General features: G+C 42.5%; 1 protein-coding gene across 1 annotated transcript in view; it reads left to right on the top strand.

Moving 5' to 3' along the window:
- The window catches only part of pemt (phosphatidylethanolamine N-methyltransferase), a 151442-nt gene that overhangs the window by 61064 nt on the left and 66131 nt on the right, over positions 1 to 24247 (top strand). Inside the window, exon 4 of the mRNA XM_048552447.2 lies at positions 16121 to 16266. Coding sequence (XP_048408404.2) covers positions 16121 to 16266 — 146 coding nt within the window. The remainder of the gene's footprint in view (positions 1 to 16120; positions 16267 to 24247) is intronic.

Genomic DNA, 24247 nt, shown 5'->3' with positions numbered 1-24247 from the left:
GTGTTTGTGGATTATCATATGTATTGATAAGAGTTCATAGTTGTAAAATAATTTTAAATAGTTTATGACATCAGCATCTCCTATAATCATGTGTCTAATTTCTAATTCTAGTTATCCATAAAATCATATTTTAAAAGGTTCTCTCATTTTGCCGGCTTTCTGTCTGTAAGAATCTGTCAGCATGACAGACTGCTTACCTTGCTTGATCACACTATTTGCTGATTGCCTTTAGATCCCCTTGATGTTGTTGGTAAGTTTGAATTAACATCTGGGAAGGGGAAACCAAGCCCCATTAGATCACTCGGTTTTTGTATAGGTTTCTTTAAAATGGCAGGCATGCAACTTTGTAACTGACTGGAATTTTTTTTCTTGAAATGGAAAGTTACATTCATACAGAGATGACATTCCTCAGCTAGTTCCATTGAACAATGACATTTGTAAACATTATAATGGAAAGATATAAATGCAGTAGTAATTATGTGAAAATCATAAGCAGTGTGTGTGCTTCCACTGGGAACAATTTCACACATTTGCCCCACTATAGAAATGGTTCTGATCATGAGTAAGATGTGTCATTTGAATCCCTTACTGGCACCTTTTAATAATTTCGGTAGCTGAAACAATAGCAGGAAAGACTGAGATTCTTTCTGCTGTTGAATATTTTACATTATTCATTTGGCACTTGTTCATGTAAACATCAGATCCATGTTGCTTTACTGTCAGTGAGATGATATGTTCCTTTATAACAGCAGGACATTAATTACACACTGCGATTGAAAAAGTATTGCAGGTAGCAAATGCAAAACTTAGAGAAACTGGACAAAATATGCAATATTTAAATCTGCCAGTCAAAAGTGTAAGCCCCTCATTTTCTTACTGCAGAGATGTTCAACACTTGAAACTTGTATTTCCTGGTCTTTGTGAGATCTGACATCCCAACTAATGAATGTGTTATACTCAACATGAAATAGTCCTTCTTTCACTTTGTCATCGTCTGTTAGGGTTTCTTACTCCTCACTGTATTCACTATAGCTCAAGGCGCTTTCATTCCCAGTACTATACAGGGTAGTGAAGAAGGTGTTTGGTACACTGCCCTTATTGGTTAGTGTGTTGAGTATAGGACTTGAGATGTCATGCTGTGGCAGTACAGGACATTGAATGCAACATTCCAAAAATGGCCTAACCAATTCAGATATCCCTGCTATAGGAAAGATATTGTGAAACTAGAAAGACTTCTGAGCAGATTTACAAGGATCTTGTCAGGTTTGAAGAGTTTGAGATGTAGAAAGAGGCTGAATCGGCTGAGCTTTTTTCCCTGGAGCATCAAAGGCTGAGGAGTGACCTTACAAAGATCTGTAAAACCATGAGGGTAAATAGTCAAGGTCTTTTCCTCCGGGTAGAAGAGTCTAAAACTAGAGACCATAGGTTTAAGATGACAGGAGAAAGATTTAAAAGGGACTTAAGGGGCATTCTTTTCGATGCAGAGGGTGATGTATATGTGGAATGAGAGATAATGGGAACTGTAGATGCTGGAGAATGCGAGATAACAAAATGTGGAGCTGGATGAACACAGCAGGCCAAGCAGCATCTTAGGAGCACAAAAGCTAATGTTTCAGGCCTAGACCCTTCATCAGAAAAGTGCGATGAGGAGAGGATTCTGAAATAAATAGGGAGAGATGGGGAGGCGGACCGAAGATGGATAGAGGAGAAGATAGGTGGAGAGGAGAGTACAGGTGGGGAGTTAGGGAGGGGATAGGTCAGTCAGGGGAGGACAGACAGGTCAAGGGGACGGGATGAGGTTAGGAGGTAGGAAATGGAGGTGGGGCTTGAGGTGGGAGGAGGGGATAGGTGAGAGGAAGAACAGGTCAGGGAGGTGGGGACGAGCTGGGCTGGTTTTGGGATGCAGTGGGGGGAGGGGAGATTTTGAAGCTTGTGAAATCCACATTGATACCATTGGGCTGCCGGGTTCCCAGGCAGTATATGAGTTAACTCCCCCTCCCATTCCTTTGATGACATACCCATCCTGGGCCTCCTGCAGTGCCATAATTCTGCCACCCATAGGTTGCAGGAACAGCAGCTCATATTCCGCTTGGGAACCCTGCAGCCCAATGGTATCAATGTGGATTTCACAAGCTTCAAAATCTCCCCTCCCCTCACTGCATCCTAAAACCAGCCCAGCTCATCCCCGCCTCCCTAACCTGTTCTTTCTCTCACCTATCTCCTCCTCCCACCTCAAGCCGCACCTCCATTTCCTACCTACTAACCTCATCCCGCCCCCTTGACCTGTCCGTCCTCCCTGGACTGACTTATCTCCTCCCTACCTCCCCACCTATACTCTCCTCTCCACCTATCTTCTCCTCTATCCATCTTTGGTTGGCCTCCCCCCCTCCCTATTTATTTCATAATCGTCTCCCAATCCCCCTTTTCTGATGAAAGCTGTAGGCCCGAACCGTCAGCTTTTGTGCTCCTAAGATGCTGCTTGGCCTGCTGTGTTCATCCAACCCCACACTTTGTTATCTTATATATAATGAACTGCCAGAGGAAGTAGTGGAAGCTGGTACAATTACAATATTTGAAAGGCACCTGGATGGGTAGATGAATAGGAAGGGTTGAGTGCAATATGGGCCAAATGCTGGCAAATCTGGTTGGCATGGATGAATCTGACCAAAGAGTCAGTTTCTATATGAACACTTAGTATTGGAAATATTACACCTCTATGATTCTGTGCCCAAGCTGGAAAACTGTGGTAAACCTTTATAAATCACTGAATAAACCTCAATTTCAGCATTGTGCCCAAATGTAGGGATCAGTGTAAAAAAACGTTGCCAAGAATCTTGGCCTTCACTGGATTGGTGCAAGTGATGAGCGGATTTGATTATGAGGAAAGAAGCTGGGGTTTTCCTTTAAAGCAGAGAAATGGCCATTTAATAAAGTTGTTAATTATCATTGAGGGACATAAGTGAAATTGAATTTGCAATCACTGCATCGTGCAATATTTTATGCTCTTTGTCAACTCAGCATACAAGCACAAGTTTGCTGTTTCAAAGGCTGCTGATATATATTCATCTGCAATTTTCACTAATACTGATCTTTCAAAGTAATATTGACTTATTGTAAAGAAATAGCACCATAGAATCCGACAGTGTGAAAAAAGGCCATTCAGCCCATCAGGTTTACTTCGACACCTCCCCCCCAACCACCGAAAAGCATCCCACCCAGACCTCCTCCGATCCTGTCCCTGTTACCCTACCTTTCTCATGGCTAATCCACCTAATCTGTACATCTTTGGATAGTGGGAGAAAATCTGAGCACCCGGAGGAAACCCATTCAGATACAGGGAAAATGTGCAAACTCCACACAACTCACCTGAAGGTAGAATCAAACCCGAGTCCCTGGTGCTGTGAGGCAGCAATACTAACTGTTGAGCCATCATGCCACCCTGTTCATCTATTAAAAGTGCAATTTTCATAGTTTAAAAGACTGAATCATGATTTAAACTTTGCGAAGGAATGGCAGCATTAACTGAAGTGAGTTCTAATGAAGCAACTTTGAATCTTTTTTAAAGGCCTACATTTGCAGTTTCCAGCAGAATAATACATCTTTTTGCAACCTAACATTATTGTTAACATTGCAAGTATGTAATTTCTTAGTTCCTTAAATGTTGCCTCGCATGTGAGATCTTGTAGCTTGCCTCTGAGCTATGAAACTATGCTCACGTTCATTCCCATTGAATAATGCAACTTTTGCTTTTGTAATTGTAGATTGTAATTGCATGGAGTGACCATGTATCCATCTGGTAGATAATTCTCAAAAGTTGTGTCACTCACATGATATTTAAAAGAAAGACCAATTCAGTACTTTTCACAGAAATATGGGTCAGACTGCGTATTTCAAAGCTTGAAACTTGGCATGAGACAGCTGAAACTGTACATTTCACTAAACTGCCCCACTGAATCCACTGCTCATACTGTACGAGTTACTGCACAATTTGGTGTTACCTTGTTTTGTTTTGTTTTTTGTTTCAATTTTTCCCCTCATCTCGCTTTTGCTTATTTGTTGAACTGTATCACTGGCCTCTTTCCAGTATCTAACTAAAATGCATCTTCTTTCATGCGTGTATTTGAACAGAGTTTCATCTTCCTGTATCCCCTGATGTTTACTCCATGTCCAATTCTATCAGTGATCTCTGGACACTTATCAGAAGGTCTAACCATTGTTCTCATTACCAAACCAGGCAAATCAGAGCTAATTGTAGCATATCGAAGATTGTAGCTGAAATCTGCTCCTACTTTGTGCTCATAAAAATGAATGTTAGTGATGACTCATGTCTCCTTTATTCATTAATGGGATGAGAGCGTCACTGGCTAGGCCAGCATTTATTGCCTATCTCTAATTGGCCAGAGGGCAGTTGAGAGTCAACCACTGGGTCTGGAATCACAAGTTGGCCAGATCAGTTAAGGATGGCAGTTTCCCTCCCTGAAGGACATTAGTGAACCAGATGGCTTTCTTCCTGACATTTGACAATGGATTCAGAGTCATCATTAGATTCTTAATTCCAGATATTTACTGAATTCAAATGCCACCATCTGCTGTAATGGAATTCGAGCCTGGTCCCCAGAACATCATCGGCGTCTCTGGATTAACAGTCCAACAATAATGTCACAAGACCATCACCTCCCTTGTTTGAGGCATGCATTCTCACCATTAGGAATTCCCAGGTTATGTGCAATCAATTGAAGAGAAAAGCTACCCCTGTTTAATGTCATTAATGCATTTACCAATCTACTCTCAATCATCAGCAAAATGATGGAAAGTACCGTTGATGTGCTGTCATGCGGCATTAACTCACCAGTAACCTGCTTATCATTGCTCAGATTGTTCTGCCACCTGATTTATTATAGCTTTGATTCAAGCATGGCCAAATGAATTTATAGAGATATCAAGGTGTAGAGCTACCTTCATTTCTGAAGAAGGGGCTAGGCCCGAAATGTCAGCTTTCCTGCATCTCTGATGCTGCTTGGCCTGCTGTGTTCATTCAGCTCTAAGCCTTGTTATCTCAAATTCTCCAGCATCTGCAGTTCTTACTGATACTGAACTCATAGAGATTTGGAGACAGTAAGGACTGCAGTTGCTGGAAGCTAGAGTCAATAAACACGGAGCTGGAAAAACACAGCTTCAGCACAGCCTGACAAAAGATTTTGACCCGAAAGATTGACTTCCCTGCACCTTGGATACTATCTGACCTCCTGTGCTTTTTCAGCTCCACATTTATTGAATTTTCAATGTGATGTGAGGGTGACAACCCTTGGCATCAAAGCACCATTTAACAATGTGTGGCATCAAGGAGCCGTAGCAAGACTGGAATCATTTGGAATCAGGGAAAAACTCATTGAAGGACAATTCAGTCGCATTCAAAATGTTATTCTGTTTTCCCCGCCTGTCAGACCTACTGGGCTTTTCTAGCACTCTTTACTAATTTCATTACAGATTTTCAGCATCCCCAGGATTTAGCTTCTATTTGATTGAAAATCTCCACTGGCTGAAGTCAGCTAGCACAAATGAAGACGGTTGTGATTTAGAGACGGAAACAGAAGTAGCTGGAAAACTTCAGCAGGTCTGGCATTGTCTGTGAAGAAAAGATCAGATTTAATGTTTCTGGTCTGGTGACACTTCCTCAGAACTTCTGAGGAAGCATTCTGAGGGAGGGTCACCGGACCTGAAATGTTAATTCTGTTGTATGTTGTAACATTACTTAATACATCACTGCAGGAGCTGCTCAGGGTAGTTTCCTAGGCCAAAGTATCTTCAGCAATGACCTTCCTCCAACATAAGGTCAAAAGTATTTCCTGATGATTGCGTAGTGTTCATTGCCATTTGAAGCTTCTTATTACTGAAATAGTCTATGCACACATGCAGCAAGCCTGGACAACATTCAGACTTGGACGGAGAAGTGGAAAGTAATGTTTGCACCACATTAGTGCGGCACATTGACCATCTCCATCAAGAATGTTTAATTATCCCTCCTCAGCACTGCCATCACTGACAACCCCACTGCCACCATCTGGGGAGTTGTTATTGATCCAGATGAGATGCTCCAAATTTTCAAGCTCCCAGGTGAGGAGGAATGGGCTGGTTCCCTTCCTTTATTCACCTGTCTACTTGGTGTCACAACGTTGTTAATTTGTAAGGGAACCCTCCCTTGTTGATACATTTCTCCCAATCCAATTGAATTTATGTTTTGAAAGGAGCCAATTAAACTAGCCTTTCTCGAGTGAACAATAAAAGTGAATTTATTAATTACTAAACAAGAGAAGATTTAATAAAGCAACTTATCATACCATAGATTAGAAGTGAGTCCTATTATTTAAAAAAGTTAAAAGATCAGTCTGTATGGATCAATCATGAAGAGAAGGTCATGGCCCATCGACAGTTGAACAGTTGATTTTAGGATTCTTGGCTTTGTAGATAAATTGAAACCCATCTGTCCAATTGGCTTACAGCAGCCGGATCAAGTTCTGTTTAATTCAGACTCGGTAGGTGGCTTCTAGCACACAGAAGGACAGACATTTACCTACAATAGAAGAGTGGCGAGTAAGTGGTTTTTCAGTTGAGTATGGCAGCATGCTAGTGCTATAAGTCCGACTGTGCACAAGTACCTTTGCCCACTTTCTTCCATACAAGCACAGGCCAAGGCTCAACTGGCTTTTAACCTCTGTTCTTGTGCATTCTTGAAAGCTGAAAACACAAACATGCCTCATGCCCAGTCTGCTGTCTTTTCCCCTGTCATGTTTACAGTATGAATTTGTAGTTCAGTTTATAATTCATTTATCCCTTTTAAATCAATAATTTTGAAGCTTTCTCGACACCTCATTACATGCAACAATTCAGGGTGTTAATTGGCTACATCGATCCTCTTTCAAAAACGCGTTAGAACTAAAGTTCAATATGCCCATGGGAGACCCAGGCTTGCAATGCATGGTCATGATATTTCACATTTCTCTATTTGAACTTTACTGTCCATATGTCTGTCCATTTCACCAACCCCTCTATGATCCTTTGATGTTTATATTGCCCCTTTCATGGTCCACAATGCTTTCAGATTTCATTTATTTGCAGATTTTGAAATTAGAGCCTGTAGATCAAGGTTCCAGACATTAATATAATCAGGAAAAACATGGTTCTCAGCACATTTCAGGCCTTCCTTTAGCCTGAAAAATATCTTAGTTACTACTCACTGTTTCCTGGACATCATGGTGGTTCACTGATTAGCATTGCTGCCTCACAGTGCCAGTGGCCTGGATTCAGTTCCAGCCTTGGGTGATGTGCAAACTCGGCACTGACATTCTCCCCATGTCTGTATGGGTTTTTGCCAGATGCTCCAATTTCCTCCCACAGTCCAAAGATGTCGGTTAGTTGGATTGGCCATATTAAATTGCCCCACAGTGTCCAAGGATATGCAGTCTAGGTGGTAAATGTGTGGTTATAGAGTTAGGGCGAGTTGGGTTTGGGCGGATGCTGTTCAGATTCTGAGTCAAATGGCCTCTTTCTGCACTGTAGGGATTCTGTCATTCTATGACTCAGCCAAATTTTGGATACATGTTACTGACGTCCTCTTCACACCATGAGCTATCACTTCGCTCACGAGTACAACAGTCTGTTTTTGTTTACCTGTGGAACATGGGTATAGTTGACTAGTCAACATTTATTGTCTGTCCCTAGTAGCCCTTCAGAAGGTAGTGGTGTTGTCTATAGATCCACAATGTTGTTAGGGAGGGAATTCTAGGATTTTGCCCCAGCGACAATGAAGGAATGATGATATATTTCCAAGGCAGGATGCTGAGTGGTTTGGAGGAGAACTTGCAGGTGGCGATGTTCCTGTGTATCTGCAGACCTTTTCCTCCCAGATAGAAGTGGTTGTGGGTTTGGAATGCATTATCTTTGATGAATTTCCGCATGTATTATGTAGACATTACACACTCCTGCTCCTGAGCATCAGTGGTAAAGGGAATGGATGTTAATGAATGCAGTGCGAAACAAATGGTCTGCTTTACCCTGAATAGTGTCAAGTTTCTTGAATGTTTTTGGAAACAGGAAAATGGCAGGTATTTCATAACACTCCTGAATGCACCTTGTAGATAATGGACAGGATTCGGGAGTTAGATAATATTTCCGTAATATTCCAAGATTCTGACCTGCTTTTGTAGCCACTGTGTTTCTGTGGTGAGTCCTGTTGAGTCTCTTGTCAACTGTAACCCAAGGATGTTGATAGTGGAGAATTCAGTGATGGCAACGCTATTGAATGTCAAAGGAAGATGGTTAGATTATCTCTTTTTGGAGATAGGCTTTGCCTGTTGTATACGCCACTTGCCACTTGTCAGCCCTAGCCTGGACATTGTCCAGATCTTGTTGCATTTGAACATGGAATGCTTCAGTATCTGAGGAGTCATGAATGGTGCTGAACATTTCACAATCATCGGCGAACACCCCCACTTCCGATCTTATGGTGGGAAGGTCATTACTGGAGCAACTGAAGATGGTTGTGTCGAGGACACTAACCTGAGGAACTCTTGCAGAGATGTCTTGGAGTTGAGATGTCTGACCTCCAGCAACCACAACTATATTCCTATGTGCCAAGTATGACACAAACGAGCAGATTCCCATTGATCCCAGTTTTGTTCAGGCTCCTTAATGCCACACTCCATCAGATAGGATCTTGATATCAAGGGCTGTCTCTTTCGCCTCGCCTCTGGAATTCACCTTTTTTTGGCCATATTTGAACTAAGGCTGTAATGAGATCCAGAGCTGAGTGGCCGTAGTGCAACCCAAACGAGGGTCAGTGAACAGGTTGTTGCTGAGCAAGTGCATTTATTAATACTGTTAATGACACCTTTCAGCGCTTCACCGATGAGCAAGAATAGACTGGGAGGCTAATTAGCCGGGCTAGATTTGTTCTGCTTCCAATGTACGAAACATACCTGGGTGCTTTCCTACATTGTCAATTTGATACCAATGTTGTAGTTGTTCTGGAACAACTTGGCAAGAGTGCAGAAAATCTGGAGCTGAAATCCTGTGTGGGATTTTAAAGGGATCTCGCTTAAGTCACATAGTTGTGTACGAATCCATTCTTCTGTCATTTGTTAGTTCCCTGTTAATGACAAAATCTGGTGTGTATAACTTTTGAATAGCAGTCTGTCAGTAAATTGATCATCTTGGTGATTTATTTGAGTCGTTGCACATTTGTGGTGACTTATGGAATAGTAGTGCTTGACTTTTGGCACATTGTTCTCATTTGAGTTATGACACCATGTCACTTATGTCCTATACTCACCCCATGACGCCTCACACCCTCCATGCCAACCTATGCTTCTGTACCTAAACCCATTGTCCTTTATATGCCAAATTCATGCTAATCCATACCCACGCACCAAATGCCCCATACCTATCATAACAACTAATCAAATATGCCATGAGCAGACCTCAGGACCTATGCAGATGTGAATATAGACATGCAGCTGTGTCTGTCACCAACTTCACTACATTGGGAAAATGCTTTCATTCATAAAACCACTTGCTATATCTTAAGTACATGATGTCTGCAGCAACAGACATTTAATTCAAGTTTGTAATCCCGAATGATAACAAGTGCCGGTGTTCAAGCACCATTTCCAGCATATTGTGAAATGGTAGGCACCTTACTGTGATAATGGATTTTCGTGAAATCGGTCATGCAACAATAGAAGTAACCCAGAGGCTTATGTCAACAGGCTGAGTGAAATAGCAAGACTGGCTTATTTTATTACTTCAAGCCTTTGTTCAAGTAAACCAAAGAACCTTTAAATTGTCTTGACAGCTTCCTTTTGACAAATATTTCTGATCATTCTGAGCTTCTCAAAGGCAAAACTGATAAGGAAGCTTGGCGAAGAACCCAGGCAACCATTACTTTGTTGAAACACCTGAGCCTGTTTGATTGAAAAGTGTGATTGATCTCTAATAATTACACAATGTTTCCATAGATATGTTCAAAGCTTTATAGATATGTGAGGAGAAAGAAACTAGTGAAGACAAATGTAGGTTCCTTGCAGTTAAAATTAGGTGAATTCATAATGGATGACAGAGATTGCAGATCATTTGAACAAATTCTTTGGGTCTGACTTCATTAAGAGAATACAGATAACATTTCACAAATATTAGGGGACAGAGGGTCAAGAATGCAAGAGGAACTGAAGGAAATCATTATTATTCTGGAAATGGTATTGGGGAAATTGGTGGGATTAAAACCCACCAAGTCACCAAGGCCTGATGCTTTGCATCCCAGAGTACTTAAGGAAGTGGCCCTAGAAATAGCAGATGCAATGATGATCATTTGCTAGCATTCTGCAGACCCTGGAAGAGTTCTAGTGGACTAGCGAGTAGTTAATGTAACCCCACTTTTTATTTTAAAAAGGAGGGAGAGAGAAAACGGGGAGTTATAAGCTGGTTAGCCTGACATCAGTGGTGGGGAAAACACTGGAGTCAATTAGTAAGGATGTAATTGCTGTGCATTTGGAAAGCGGTGACAGAATTTGTCCGAGTCAGGATTGATTCACCAAAGGGACATAATGTTTGAAAAGTCAAGAATTTTTTGATGATGTGACCAGTAGAGTGGAGCGGGGAGAATCAGTAGATTTTCTGTATCTGGACTTTCAAAAGACTTTTGACAAAGTTCCACGCAGGAGATTAGTAAGGAAAATTAAAGCTCATGGTATCGGAGTTAACGTGTTGACATGGATAGAGAACTGATTTGCCGACAGGAAGCAGAGAGTTGGAATAAACAGATCCTTTTCAGAGTGGCAGGCAGCGATGAGTGGGGTACCATAGGATTCAATGTTGGAACCCCAGCTGTTCACAATTTTAATGATTTACATGAAGGAATTGAATGCAATATCTCCAAATTTGCAGCTGACATTAAGCTTGGTGGCAGTGTGTGCTATGAAGAGGATGCTAAGAGGCTACGTGGTGACTCGTACAGACCGGTTGAGTGGACAAATTTTGGCAAATGCAGTATAGCCTGGATAGGGGTGAGGTTATCCACTTTGGCCACAAGAAAAGGAAGGCAGATTATTATCTGAATGATAGCAGTTTATGAAAAGGTGAGGTGTAATGAGACCTGGATGTCATGATGGAACAGTCACTGAATGTTGGCATGTAGATGCAGCAGGACACGAGGAAAACTAATGGCATGCTGGCCTTTATAGCGAGAGGGTTTGCGTATTAGAGCGAGGATGTCTTGCTGCAGTTATACAGGGCCTTGGAAAGGCCACACCTTGAGTATTGTGTGCGGTTTTGGTTTCCTAGTCAGAGGAAGGACATTCTTGCTGCTGATAGAGTCCAGTGAAGGTTCGTCAGACTGATTCCCAGGATGGCAGGACTGATATATTAGGAAAGACTGGATCAACTGGGCTTGTATTTGCTGAGATTTAGAGGAATGCAGTGGGGGAGAATCTCACAGAAGCATATAAAATCCTGATAGGTCTGGACAGGCTAGGGAAGAATCTTCCCGATGTTAGGGAAGTCTAGAACTAGGTGTCTCAGTCTAACAATACGGGGTAAACCATTCAGGACTATGATGAGGAAGAATTTCTTCACTCAGAGTTGTGAACCAGTGGAATGCCCTCCCACAGAAAACTATTGAGGCCACTTTGTTAGATATATTGAAGAGGGAACTGGAGGTGGCCGTTGCAGCTAAAGGGATCAAGGTGTATGAAGAGAAAGCAGGAATGGGATACTAAAATTGCATAATCAGCCATGATCGTAATGAGTGTGGTGCAGGCTCAAGGGGTTGAGTGGCCTACTGCACCTGTTTTCTATGTTTCTACGTTTTCAGCAGCCTGCATGGTTTCAAGTGCCTTGTGGTTTCATGTTTTGAAACTTGTAAGGATGTGTATAGTTGAAACTTTCGTCCGTCTGAATGGAATTAAGTTTATGTTTAAACACAACTTTCCACTATATTAAAGCCACCGTGAATGATTCCCATTTTCTTAAAGCTTTGTTTTACACATACAACTGTCAATGTAGGTTAATGCCATCTGTAAGGTGTACAATGGGTGAATAGATATGAAGTTCCATACCTTGGCATTTAGGAAAAGGAGCTAGAGGGCCTGGGAAAAAGGGCATACCTAGGAATGGGAAAGCATTATGGAACATGGGGGCTGGTAGAAAAGCCATGAGGGGCAATAGGGTTTTTTGAGAGGGTATTCCTTGGCATGAGTGGCATAAGGAACTCATGCGAACTTGCATTTCAAAAGGCTGACTCATGCAGGCTATGATACATGACTGATCAGACTGCACAAAAGTTATGGAGCGGTAGGCATGGAGCCAGCCCGAGCAGGACTATCGGGTGATGGCTCGCAATCCAAACCAGCTACACCATTAAAGGAGCCTCCCGACATTGAAAGCCCAAGACTGGAATCAGAAGTCCTGCAGTCAAACAAGCTGCCATAGTTAGGGGCCTACCGAGTCGACCCAACTATGAAAATCTCCAGTGGTCAAATTGTAGAATAGTACCAGGGTGAAGGGCAGATTTGTAAACTTACCTAATGCTAAATAACAAATTTTATGACCACTTTGGTTGTCCCTTCAGGATCTTAGAGTTTTTTCTTTACGATGGTTATTTGTGGTCAGTACTCAAACCTGAGTACAGGGAGAAAGTAACATCTGAAAATCTTTTTAGAGCATTTTTATTGGTTGATTTTATAGCCTGTCAGTCATAAGTGCGTAATATAAAAACTAATTGAGGTGTTTGATTGCTGAGCTTTCAGTCTGGTAAATTTTATGATTTTGACTTGTTCACAAGTCGACTTTAAAGTGGTGACTTAACAGTTAGCAGTTAATTGATCGATTCATGATTTTCTGTACCTTACAGCATGCTGATGTCATTGCGGTGCACTTCCTGGTATAATTCTTCAAAATGTGTGATGATATATACATATGCTGGTCACCAAATGGCTCCGTATATGAAGTTGTAGATTTCCCAGAATGCTGAACATATGTTAAGTGAAGATTACAGGTGACATAGGTTAAAAGTGACTCTATAGTTGAACCAGAACACACTGATGTTTATTTCAGACCCAATTGACGGTTGTGCATTGTGATCCTGATTTGGTGTTGCTAGTTATAAATAATTACACCCACACTTGAAATGGAAAGTGCTCATGTGAACTTGTCATACTGTATTTGCACCTTTATAATTACATAATAGTACTTCTGTTGACGGGATGGGCCATTACAGTATGTCACATTAACTTATGCAGTTTTTGTCATGGCTTTAGATCTAGGAATATGTACTGAAGAAAGTTGATAACAGAAAATGCAGGCAGTTGTGAAATATTAATGATTGTTTTTGGTTTGTTTAAAATGAAACTGACGTCTTCATTCGTCAAATATTGGTGATGAAAGAAGATGTCCATTTCATTTGCAATATATTTAATTGCTATTTCTTTAGTCTTTCTATTTCAACACGTTGGAATGTGTAACAAAACTGTAATTAAAGTCAAACCAAACTTACTTCCTACTGCACATAATACCTTGTGCAACTGGTATTTTGTAAGGTAAAAGGTAGTTACAACACGCTGGCCTGAATTTCAGAGATCCCGTACCACTGACAGGACCTCGCACAATGACTAACTGGTAAAAGAGATTCATTTCCCAATAGGTCCTCTCCTTTTTCAGTACAAGTGTGTTTTATAATAATTAGGAAATATTTGAATAATAATTCTGGAGTTTTCCTTAAAGCTTGACAGTATTCACATTAACGCCAGTGAGCAGCTCGCTGCCCGTCATTCAGAATGGTGACACCTTGTCCACCAAGCTGTGTCATGCTTTGAGTCCAAATGATGGGTCAGTTTAGTGGGAAAGGAAGGAAAAGGAGGCAAATCCTGGATTTCAGAACCCCATGGGGCGTCGTGCTAAGGGCCCAAGACAAGAATTTATTTTACTGAGACAGTTGTCTTTAGAATTCTCTGCCACAGAGTGCTGTGGAAGCTCAGTCTTTGAGTGTATTTAAGGTAAAGATTACCAATTGCATACAAAGTTGTGTGGATGAGGTCGCTAAAAGAATGATGAAGTTTTCAATCAGCCATTATTGCATTTAATAGAGGGGCAGGCTTTGTATGCTAAATGAACCACTGCGATTGCCATGTTCTGATGCCAAGATCTGCTGGTCGTAAATTGGTCTATTCACTCGCAAGAAGATGCACGGCAGATGCTTGTGGTTTTGAAGGTCTGTCGCCTCAGCTTCAGGACTCTGCAGGAATTGCTCAGGGTAATGTTATACCCCCAACCATCTTCAGCTGCTCAATCAATGAACTTTCCTCCATCATTATGGGATTGTTTGCCGATGATTGCGCACTGCTCAGACCATTCACAACTTCTCTGGTAGTGGAATAGCCCATGTTCAAATGCAACAAAATCTGGACAATATCTAGGCTTGGGTTGACAATTGGCAAGTAACATTTGCGCCACACAGATGCCAGTCTATGACCATCTCCGATAAGAGACAATCTCACCACGACCCTTTGACTTTCAATGGAGTTCCTGTCATTGAATCCCCCACTGACAACATCCTGAGGGTTACCATTGACAAGAAATTCAACTGGACTATAAACCCAGTGGGTACAAGAGCAGGTCAGAGTCTACAAAATCTGCAAGTAACACACCTCGCTCCCCAGAGTCTATTTAACATAAAAAAGGTGCAAGTCAGGAATGTAATGGAATACTGCCCACTTGCCTGAGTGTGTGCAGCTCTGACATCACTAAAGAAGCTTGACCTCATCCAGGACAAAGCAATCCACTTGTTTGGCAGTACATTCTCACACACCAACTCCCTCTGCCACTGATGTTCAGTAGCAGCAGTATGTACTGTCTACATAATGCACTACAGTAATTCACCAAGGATCTTTCGATACTCCTTACAAACCAGTGACCACTTCTATGATAACAAAGTGTGTGGCTGAATGAACACAGCAGGCCAAGCTGCTGCTTGGCCTGCTGTGTTCATCCAGCCCCACACTTTGTTATCTTGGATTCTCCAGCATCTGCAGTTCTCATTATCAGTGACCACTTCTGTCTGGAAGGACAAGGTCTGCAAATACATGGGAACACCACCACTTGCAAGGTCCTTTCCAAGGAACTCATCTCCCTGCCTTGGAAACATATGGCCATTTCTTCACTCTTGCTGGATCAGGATCCTGGAATTACCTCCCTCAGGGAAGTGGGTCAACCTTCTGTGTTTGGACTGCAGTGGTTCAAGAAGGTATCTCCGTACCACCTCTCAAAGTCAACTATGAATGGACAATAAATGCTGGCTAGCCACCCCACATTCCACGAGTAAATAAAAATAAACTTGTGACCCTGAGTAGGCATTATCCTCGAATTGAGGAACATTGAACCACAATATTTAAATAAAGTTATTTAATTTGGATCAGTGTACGGATGAATTTATTCTGAACCACAAGTAATGAATTTAGTTCAAACTATGATGTAGTAAATGCAGAATAATGGACATGTTGATTTACCTTGACTGACACTTGTTCAAATCCCAGAATTCACTCGCAAAGTAATTTTCCTGTTGTGGCTTCTTTTGAGTCAGCTTTTTTAAGTTCAGTTTGCAGCCAGACATTCTGGTCTGAAATTCAGCGACAAAGTCATGTGGTGCTACATTCTGGACATTGTTTGTCTTTGTGACATGCACTCCTCGTCCTTCACTGTCTCTCAGGAGGGTATCTTGTCTGCTACCAGAAACATGGTCTCGGAATTCTGGCAAAGTGGGTCCACGCTCGTTGAATCTGGGAGCACGCTCATTGCTGCAACATGGCCTATCTGTGATAGCCCAAGAAAAACCCTGCAGTGCTTCAGTGTAACATTCCCAACAATATAGACGATGCCTTCATATAGTTGATGCTACCTGGATCAAGTGCATTGATACTAACCTGCTTATTTGTTAAATGTGTGGTGATTTAAATTTCATGTCCTCTTTTTAAGGTGCACACAGAAAGCTTGCTCAACAGATGAAACTAGAGTTCTGAACAAGCTGATTCATGTTTAATTTCTTATCTAACGAATGCTTTCTGTGTCTTCCTTGTAGTTTTACTGAAGCAATGAAGATTCAGCCTAAGGTTCAAGTCCTTGACAGTGCTGCAGCATTTTACATAGGCCTTGGCCTGTCACTACTTGGAACCATCCTTGTCCTGAGCAGCTTCTTTGCACTGGGATTCATTGGTACATTTTTAGGTGAGAACAATTACTGATGAAAGTAGTCAAGCTAATGGTCGTTTTACAGTACAGTTTTTCTGATCTAAGCCTGTCACTTTTTTTTTTGTCTCATCACTTGTGTATGATCAGTATAATTTGCATTAAAACTAGATTTCCTAAATTGTTTCCCATGAGTTTATGCCTTTGCTGTTCACAGCAACAGCATGTACTCACTGAGCTCTCCTGTTTGGGAGTCTATATCCCTTTGTCAGAAGACTGAGTTCACTACGGTGCCAGACTTGAGCAAACAACGAGGCTAATATTTTATTGCAATTATAACATGTAAAAAGCATCTGGATGGGTGTATGAATAGGAGGGACTTACAGGGAGATGGGCCAAATGCTTGCAAATGGGCCTAGATTTATTTAGGATATTTGGTCAGTATGGACGAGTTGGACCAAAGGGCCTGTTTCCATGCTGTACAGCTCTGGGACTGTATGTTCAATTTCCTTTATTATAGGTCTGTTTTATTTATTTCGTGAAGATCCTGAGACTCTTATCTAAGGGATGTAAAAAGTTTGAAGAGCAGGGAATTGTTCTGGTTGTCTGGCTAACGTTCATCCTTAGTCAACAACAGAACAAGCTAACTCGTGTCATCTGTGGCTCAGTTGATATTGCAGACCCCTTTGAGTCACAAAGGCTCCAGCACTACTCCACAATTTGAGCACAAAAATCAAAATTGATATCCTAGTGCAGTTCTGAGTGAATGCTTCACTTTTTGAGGTACCATCTATTAGATTAGATATTAAACTGAGCCCCATCTGCCTGCTTGGGCGTGGATGTAGAAGGCATTTTTTTTAAGCAAGGGACCCCTCCTCGGTGTCCTGGCTAATATTGGTCTCAATCAACATCATAAAAACAAGTTACCTGTTATCACATTGCCTTTTGTGGGACTTTGTTGTGTGGAAATTGGCTGCCAGATTTCTTGCCTTACAATGGTGGCAACTCCATTGACTGCATAGCAGTTTGAGAATAAAACAAACAACCATTTAGCCCAAGGTAGTCAAGGTTGCTGTCTGCTAGAATTACTCACTTAGTTTCATTCTCCTACCCGTTTAAACTCTGTAATTTCTTTTTGTCCACCTAATAAGTCAATTATTTTTAAAGACAATAAATGGATCTGCCTCCACATACTGTCAAACAGTACATTCTAGATCCTAATCACTCTTGGTTTAATAAGAATTCTTCCTCATGTCACAATTGCTGCTTTTTACGCCAGCCACCTCAACCTGCCCTGCCAATTTGAATGGTTTTTCCACTTTTTCTCAAGTCTGTCTGTTCCAGTGCCACCTCTAGATTTGTACCTTTTGTTTTATATTGGCTCACCTCTCCCTATCAAAGTGAATCACTTCATAATTCTCTGCATTAAATTTCATCCATCACTCGGTTTCCTATTCCGTCAGCCTATCTGTGTCCTGTTGAAGTTTGTCACTATCCGTACAGTTAGCAGAACTTTTAACTTGTGTGTCATCAGTAAATTTTGTAATTGTGCTCAGTGAAAACCAAGGTTCAGTCATTGGTATAAGTATCAAAAATAACAGGAGTCTCAAAACCCCATTGTATATGTTACTCTAGTCCAAAAGTAATTATTCACCTCTTCTGCCTGATTCTTTTCACTTCGCCAATTTTGAACCTGTTGATTGCATTTATTCTAATTTTACTGACGAACGTGCTTTTTGTTTTCAAACGCTTTTTTGGAAAATCACATAAACAATACTACCTACACAAACAAAATATTCAAGCAAGTTCACATGATTTGCTATCAGATCCATGCTAGTTTTCCTTAATGAATCTATATTTGTCTAAGTGGCTCTTAATTTTATCCTATGTTTTCATTCCTAAAAGCTTTCCCACCGCTAATGGTAAACTGTGGTTGCTGGACTTGTCCCTGCACCCTTCTTTGGAACAAGGTTTAACGTGCAATTCTTCAGTCCCCTTGCAACAAGCCTGTATTCAGGGAAGATTGGAAGATTATTCCCAGTTACCACAGTATCTACATTTAGTTTCCTCAGTGCTCCAAATGCATTGCATATAGTTCTAGCTAATAAATCCACTTTTTCAATTTTTAGTTCATCCACTGTCTCAATGATATTCTGCTCTCCCTTGGGAAAGACAGATGCAAAGGCCTTGCTTACTACCTTAGCCATGCCCCCTCCCTACATGTGTAGATCTCCATTTAAGTGATCTTAATCAGCCCCATTTCTCCGTTCGCCACATTTTCACTATTTATATCCTTATAGAGAACTTGCACATTCCCTTTTTATATTAGTTACCAGTCTCTTTTTGAACTCTGTCTTTGCTTCTCTTACTTATTTTAACACAGTCCCATATGTAGCCTGGCCCTAAATTATCCATCTGACATCTGTCTTATGCACCCTTCTCATGTTGCATTTCCATCTTTATGTCAGTCTATATTAAGACAACTGAAGATCCCCCATCAGTGCTACTCTGTAATTTTTGCACCTGTCAGTAATTTTCTTGCAAATTTGTTCCTCTATATCTTTCCCACTAGGTGATGCCTGTAGAATATTCCCCGCAAAATAAGAGTACCTCTGTTGATTTTTAGCTGTAACCAATGCATTCTATCCTTGACCCTGTCTAATACATGCTGTCACTTCTGCAGTGGAACATTCTCATCAATCAATACTGCCATTTCCTGTCTCTTCACCCCCACCCACCTCCCCCCGCCCCCATTTCTTTCCTGAGTGGCATCATCCAGGGATATTTAATAACCCAGTCTCGTTCTTTCTTCAGCTAGGATTTGTCATTACCATATAATCATATTTCCACGTGACAATCTTTGTGTTTATGTCCACTACAATTGCAGGGGGTGCATTCACTATAGATAGCTGTTTGCATCAAAGGACAGAATCACTCATTATATTAAGTGATGCAAAGATACTTTAAGAAGATAAGCATCAAAAAATGTTTTTGCAAATGTTACATATCAGTTCAAATCCTGGAATGTGATCTGCTCATTGTCCCTTACTGTTCCAACAATCAGCAGCCCTGCTTGCTACCTCCTAGGCCACCCCACTTAACCCCTCATTGCCTGCCTCCTGCTCAGGATCCTACTCCCTCATTGTTTTGGATGGCTAGTGGGATGGATACACTGAGAGGTTATGGACAGGATGATTAGGGAGATGGTAAATGGGGCACGGTTGTGACTAGAGTATCAAGTGCACCATTGAGAAGCATGTAGTCAGTGAGGTAGCAAGCAGGGTGGTAAACATGGCTGATAATTCATTAGGCATTCGATGATATCAGTAACACTGCCCATGCACCAATGCATTAAATGGGTGCAAAATTGCCACTTCCAGGCACACATCAACAACAATAGCACCAACTTCCTATCCCATTATGATGGCCGGCGAGATACCAGCAATCGGTGCTAGCAGTTCATCAGTCTTATTGACCACATTCAGTTTAATTTAGACCTTTCTATTGCCTCTTACTCTAACTCCACGCAATAATTTTTGTTTCCTACACTCACGCTGTTGGCCGCTGTTTCGGTTATCCTGCCGAATTTAACATCCTAGTGTTAGAATCTCTGCTGAGGTCATTTAAGCCTTCTGAAATATCACACTCAAATTGCCCTGCAAAGATATTGGTCACCAGCTCTCAAATACTTCCTTTTTAATTCATGCTTGTGAGCTTCTTTCCAAGATCCATAATTGCTTTCTTCACAACCTCAACCCTCTTTCTGCCCACATTGTTGATGCTGATATGAACAATGACCTCTGGCTGTTTTCCTTTGCCCATCAGTGGGCCGCAGCCACTGGCTTTGGCTTTGGGAGATGCCCTGTGGTTATGAAAAGAGCTACATAAATACAAGTCTATCTTCCTTTTTCTTTTTAGAGTAAAGGGAAGACCTTTTAGAATTGAGATACAAAGAAACTTCTTCAGCCAGAGTGGCGAATCTATAGAATTCACTGCCACAGAGGGCTGTTCTAAGATTTTCCCTGCTTCAGGGACTTATTGAGGAGCGCCACAGGAAATATGATTATAAGTTGCTGTTCTAAGGATATCTATGATATTACTCTGAGAGAATCATTGCTATCTGTTGCAAGCATTTGACTTTGGCTGGTCACAGGCTTGGCAATTTCCCTACCTACGTCCGTGACACCACCCACGCCCTCCACCTCCTCCAGGACTTCCAATTCCCTGGCCCCCAACACCTCATTTTCACCATGGACGTCCAGCCCCTATACACCTGTATTCCGCATGCAGATGGCCTCAAGGCCCTCCGCTTCTTCCTGTCCCGCAGGCCCGCTCAGTCCCCCTCCACCAACACCCTCATCTGCCTAGCCGAACTCGTACTCACCCTCAACAACTTCTCTTTCGATTCCTCCCACTTCCTACAGATAAAGGGGGTGGCCATGGGCACCTGCAAGGGCCCCAGCTATGCCTGCCTCTTTGTAGGTTACGTGGAACAGTCCCTCTTCCGCACCTACACATGCCCCAAACCCCACCTCTTCCTCCGTTACATTGATGACTGTATCGGCGCCACCTCTTGCTCCCCAGAGGAGCTCGAGCAGTTCATCCACTTTACCAACACCTTCCACCCAAACCTTCAGTTCACCTGGGCCATCTCCAGCACATCCCTCACCTTTCTGGACCTCTCAGTCTCCATCTAAGGCAACCAGCTTGTAACTGATGTCCATTTCAAGCCCACCGACTCCCACAGCTACCTAGAATACACCTCCTCCCACCCACCCTCCTGCAAAAATTCCATCCCCTATTCCCAATTCCTCCGCCTCCGCCGCATCTCCTCCCACGATGAGGCATTCCACTCCCGCACATCCCAGATGTCCAAGTTCTTCAAGGACCGCGACTTCCCCCCCACAGTGGGCGAGAATGCCCTTGACCGTGTCTCCCGCATTTCCCGCAACTCATCCCTCACACCCCGCCCCCGCCACAGCTGCCCAAAGAGGATCCCCCTCGTTCTCACACACCACCCCACCAACCTCCGGATACAACGCATCATCCTCCGACACTTACGCCATCTACAATCTGACCCCACCACCCAAGACATTTTTCCATCCCCCACCCTTGTCTGCTTTCCAGAGAGACCACTCTCTCCGTGAATCCCTTGTTCGCTCCACACTGCCCTCCAACCCCACCACACCCGGCACCTACCCCTGCAACCGCAGGAAATGCGACACTTGCCCCCACACCTCCTCTCTCACCCCTATCCCAGGCCCCAAGATGACTTTCCATATTAAGCAGAGGTTCACCTGCACATCTGCCAATGTGGTATACTGCATCCGTTGTACCCGGTGTGGCATCCTCTACATTGGGGAAACCAAGCGGAGGTTTGGGGACCACTTTGCAGAACACCTCTGCTCGGTTCGCAACAAACAACTGCACCTCCCAGTCGCAAACCATTTTCACTCCCCCTCCCATTCTTTAGATGACATGTCCATCATGGGCCTCCTGCAGTGCCACAATGATGCCACCCGAAGGTTGCAGGAACAGCAACTCATATTCCGCTTGGGAACCCTGCAGCCCAATGGTATCAATGTGGACTCCACCAGCTTCAAAATCTCCCTTTCTCCCACCTCATCCCAAAACCAGCCCAGTTCGTCGCCTCCCCCCACCGCACCACACAACCAGCCTAGCTCTTCCCCTCCACCCACTGCATCCCAAAACCAGTCCAACCTGTCTCTGCCTCCCTAACCTGTTCTTCCTCTCACCCATCCCTTCGTCCCACCCCAAGCCGCACCTCCATCTCCTACCTACTAACCTCATCCCACCTCCTTGACCTGTCCGTCTTCCCTGGACTGACCTATCCCCTCCCCACCTATACTCCCCTCTCCACCTATCTTCTTTTCTCTCCATCTTCGGTCCGCCTCCCCCTCTCTCCCTATTTATTCCAGAACCCTCACCCCATCCCCCTCTGACGAAGGATCTGGGCCCGAAACGTCAGCTTTTGTGCTCCTGAGATGCTGCTGGGCCTGCTGTGTTCATCCAGCTTCACACTTTATTATCATATATTTTGTACTGCTTGTATTAGGTCAGTTTTACTCTGAGTTCTTGCTGTGTAGTCACTTCCTTCAACCTGTTTCTCTATATCTCTGGTGAAATTTAAATTCGATCATTATCTGGAATAAATAATTGTGACTATGTTACCAATGTTGTTAGTTGTAAAAATGTATCTGATCTGCTAATGCCCTGTCGGGAAGAGAATTTGCTATCTTTACCTGGTCTGGCCGACATTTGACTCCAAACCCACAACAATGTGTTTGACTCTTAAATGTCCTCTGGGAAATTAGGAATAGACCATAAGGCATAGGACCGGAAATTAGGCCTTTCAGCCCATTGCTTCTGATAAGTTTCTCAACCCTATTCTCCTGCTTTCCCCCCATAACCCTCGATCCCCTCGACACTCAAGAACCTATCTATCTCCATCTTAAATAAATTCAATGGCCTTCTGTGGCATTGAATTCCATAGATTCATCACTGGCTGAAGGAGTTTCTTCTTATCTCAACTCTAAAAGGTCTTCCCTTTACTCTTAGGCTGTGCCCTCAGGTCCTCATCTCTCTTCCAAATGAAAACATCTTCCCAACATTCACTCTGTTCAGGCCATTCAGTATTCTGTAGGTTTCAATTAGGTCCCGCCTCCCCCCCTTTCATCTTCAAAACTCCATTGAGTATAGACCCAGAGCCCTCAAACGTTCCCCATATATTAAGCTTTTCATTCCTTGGACCATTCTCGTGAACCTCCTCTGAACCTGCTCCAGGGCCAGTACATCTTTGCTGAGGTATAAGGCCCAAAACTGCGCACAATACTCCAAATGTGGCCTGACCAGAGCCTTATAGAGCCGCAGAAATACATTCCTGCTTTTATATTTAAGTCTTCTCAGCGATGTTCACATACCATGAACAAACTTTAAAAAAAAATACATATATGTGTTTTTAACCTTTGTGTACCTTATCAGAATTGCTGCTGAATATAAATTGGCTTCTGAGCAGTTTCAGCTTGTGGGCAAACACACTGTTGATCTCTAGACGTGTTGATTATTTTGTCTTCCCTCCACAGCGCATCCTTACATCTGGTGTTAAACCTTCTCATGAGACCTGCTAGATTATTTTGCTCAAATTGTGCCCGGTTTTGATTGGTAAGGTAGCATTCCCAATCTCGGCCAACCTAGTTTGATTGTAGCTGCACCTTCACAAACCATGGTGCCACAAACATCAATGAAATGAATGGCCAGATAAGCACTTGCAGGTGGTGGTCGAGAGACGAATGTTGGCCAGGACCACTCTTTGAATCATACCCTGGGAAATTGATGTTCACCCCTGTTCATCTTACTTAAATATCTCCTCCAAAACATGTCAGCTCCAGATGTGCAGCAATCCCTCTACTGGAGTGCTAGTCATGATTTTGTACTCAAGTTGCTGAAATGGTTCTTGAACATATGACTTTTAAGTCTTGGATGGGAATAGTAACACTAGACAGTGACACATGTGAAAACTACAAGCTCTGAGAGTTTGGTATATCGGGGCATTATAAGGATATTGGATGAATTGCTTTAAGTCTTGTGGACCTCTTTATGCTTTATGTGTTAGAAATGTACTTCATGCATTAAGGAATTGGATTGCCACTTGGTTCATCAACTATTAGCCTTCGTTTTTGGTGAACCAAAGTTAATTTCTATGTATTGTTGTTGTGGCCTGCTTAAAATTGATTTGGTAAGAATATACAACCGTTTCTTCAAAACAGCAGTTTGAAATATCTGCAACTATAATGCAACGCCAAACAGCTTGGTGCAACTAAAGGCTGGACCTATCTGCTATCAAAATAATTCATGCATTAATATGTAAAGTCTGGGAAAATTGTTTTTGTATTGATCAAGTGCGATGACATTTCAAATTAAATCCAAGCCTCTGTTACATGTGAACCCTCCAACGTACTGGTCAAATATTGGGAAATTATTGTAATTTTGATATGCTCAA

The sequence above is a fragment of the Stegostoma tigrinum genome, chromosome 23 (assembly GCF_030684315.1).
Source record: "Stegostoma tigrinum isolate sSteTig4 chromosome 23, sSteTig4.hap1, whole genome shotgun sequence".
Classification (NCBI taxonomy): Eukaryota; Metazoa; Chordata; class Chondrichthyes; order Orectolobiformes; family Stegostomatidae; genus Stegostoma; species Stegostoma tigrinum.
This window is presented reverse-complemented; position numbering and strand designations above follow the sequence as displayed.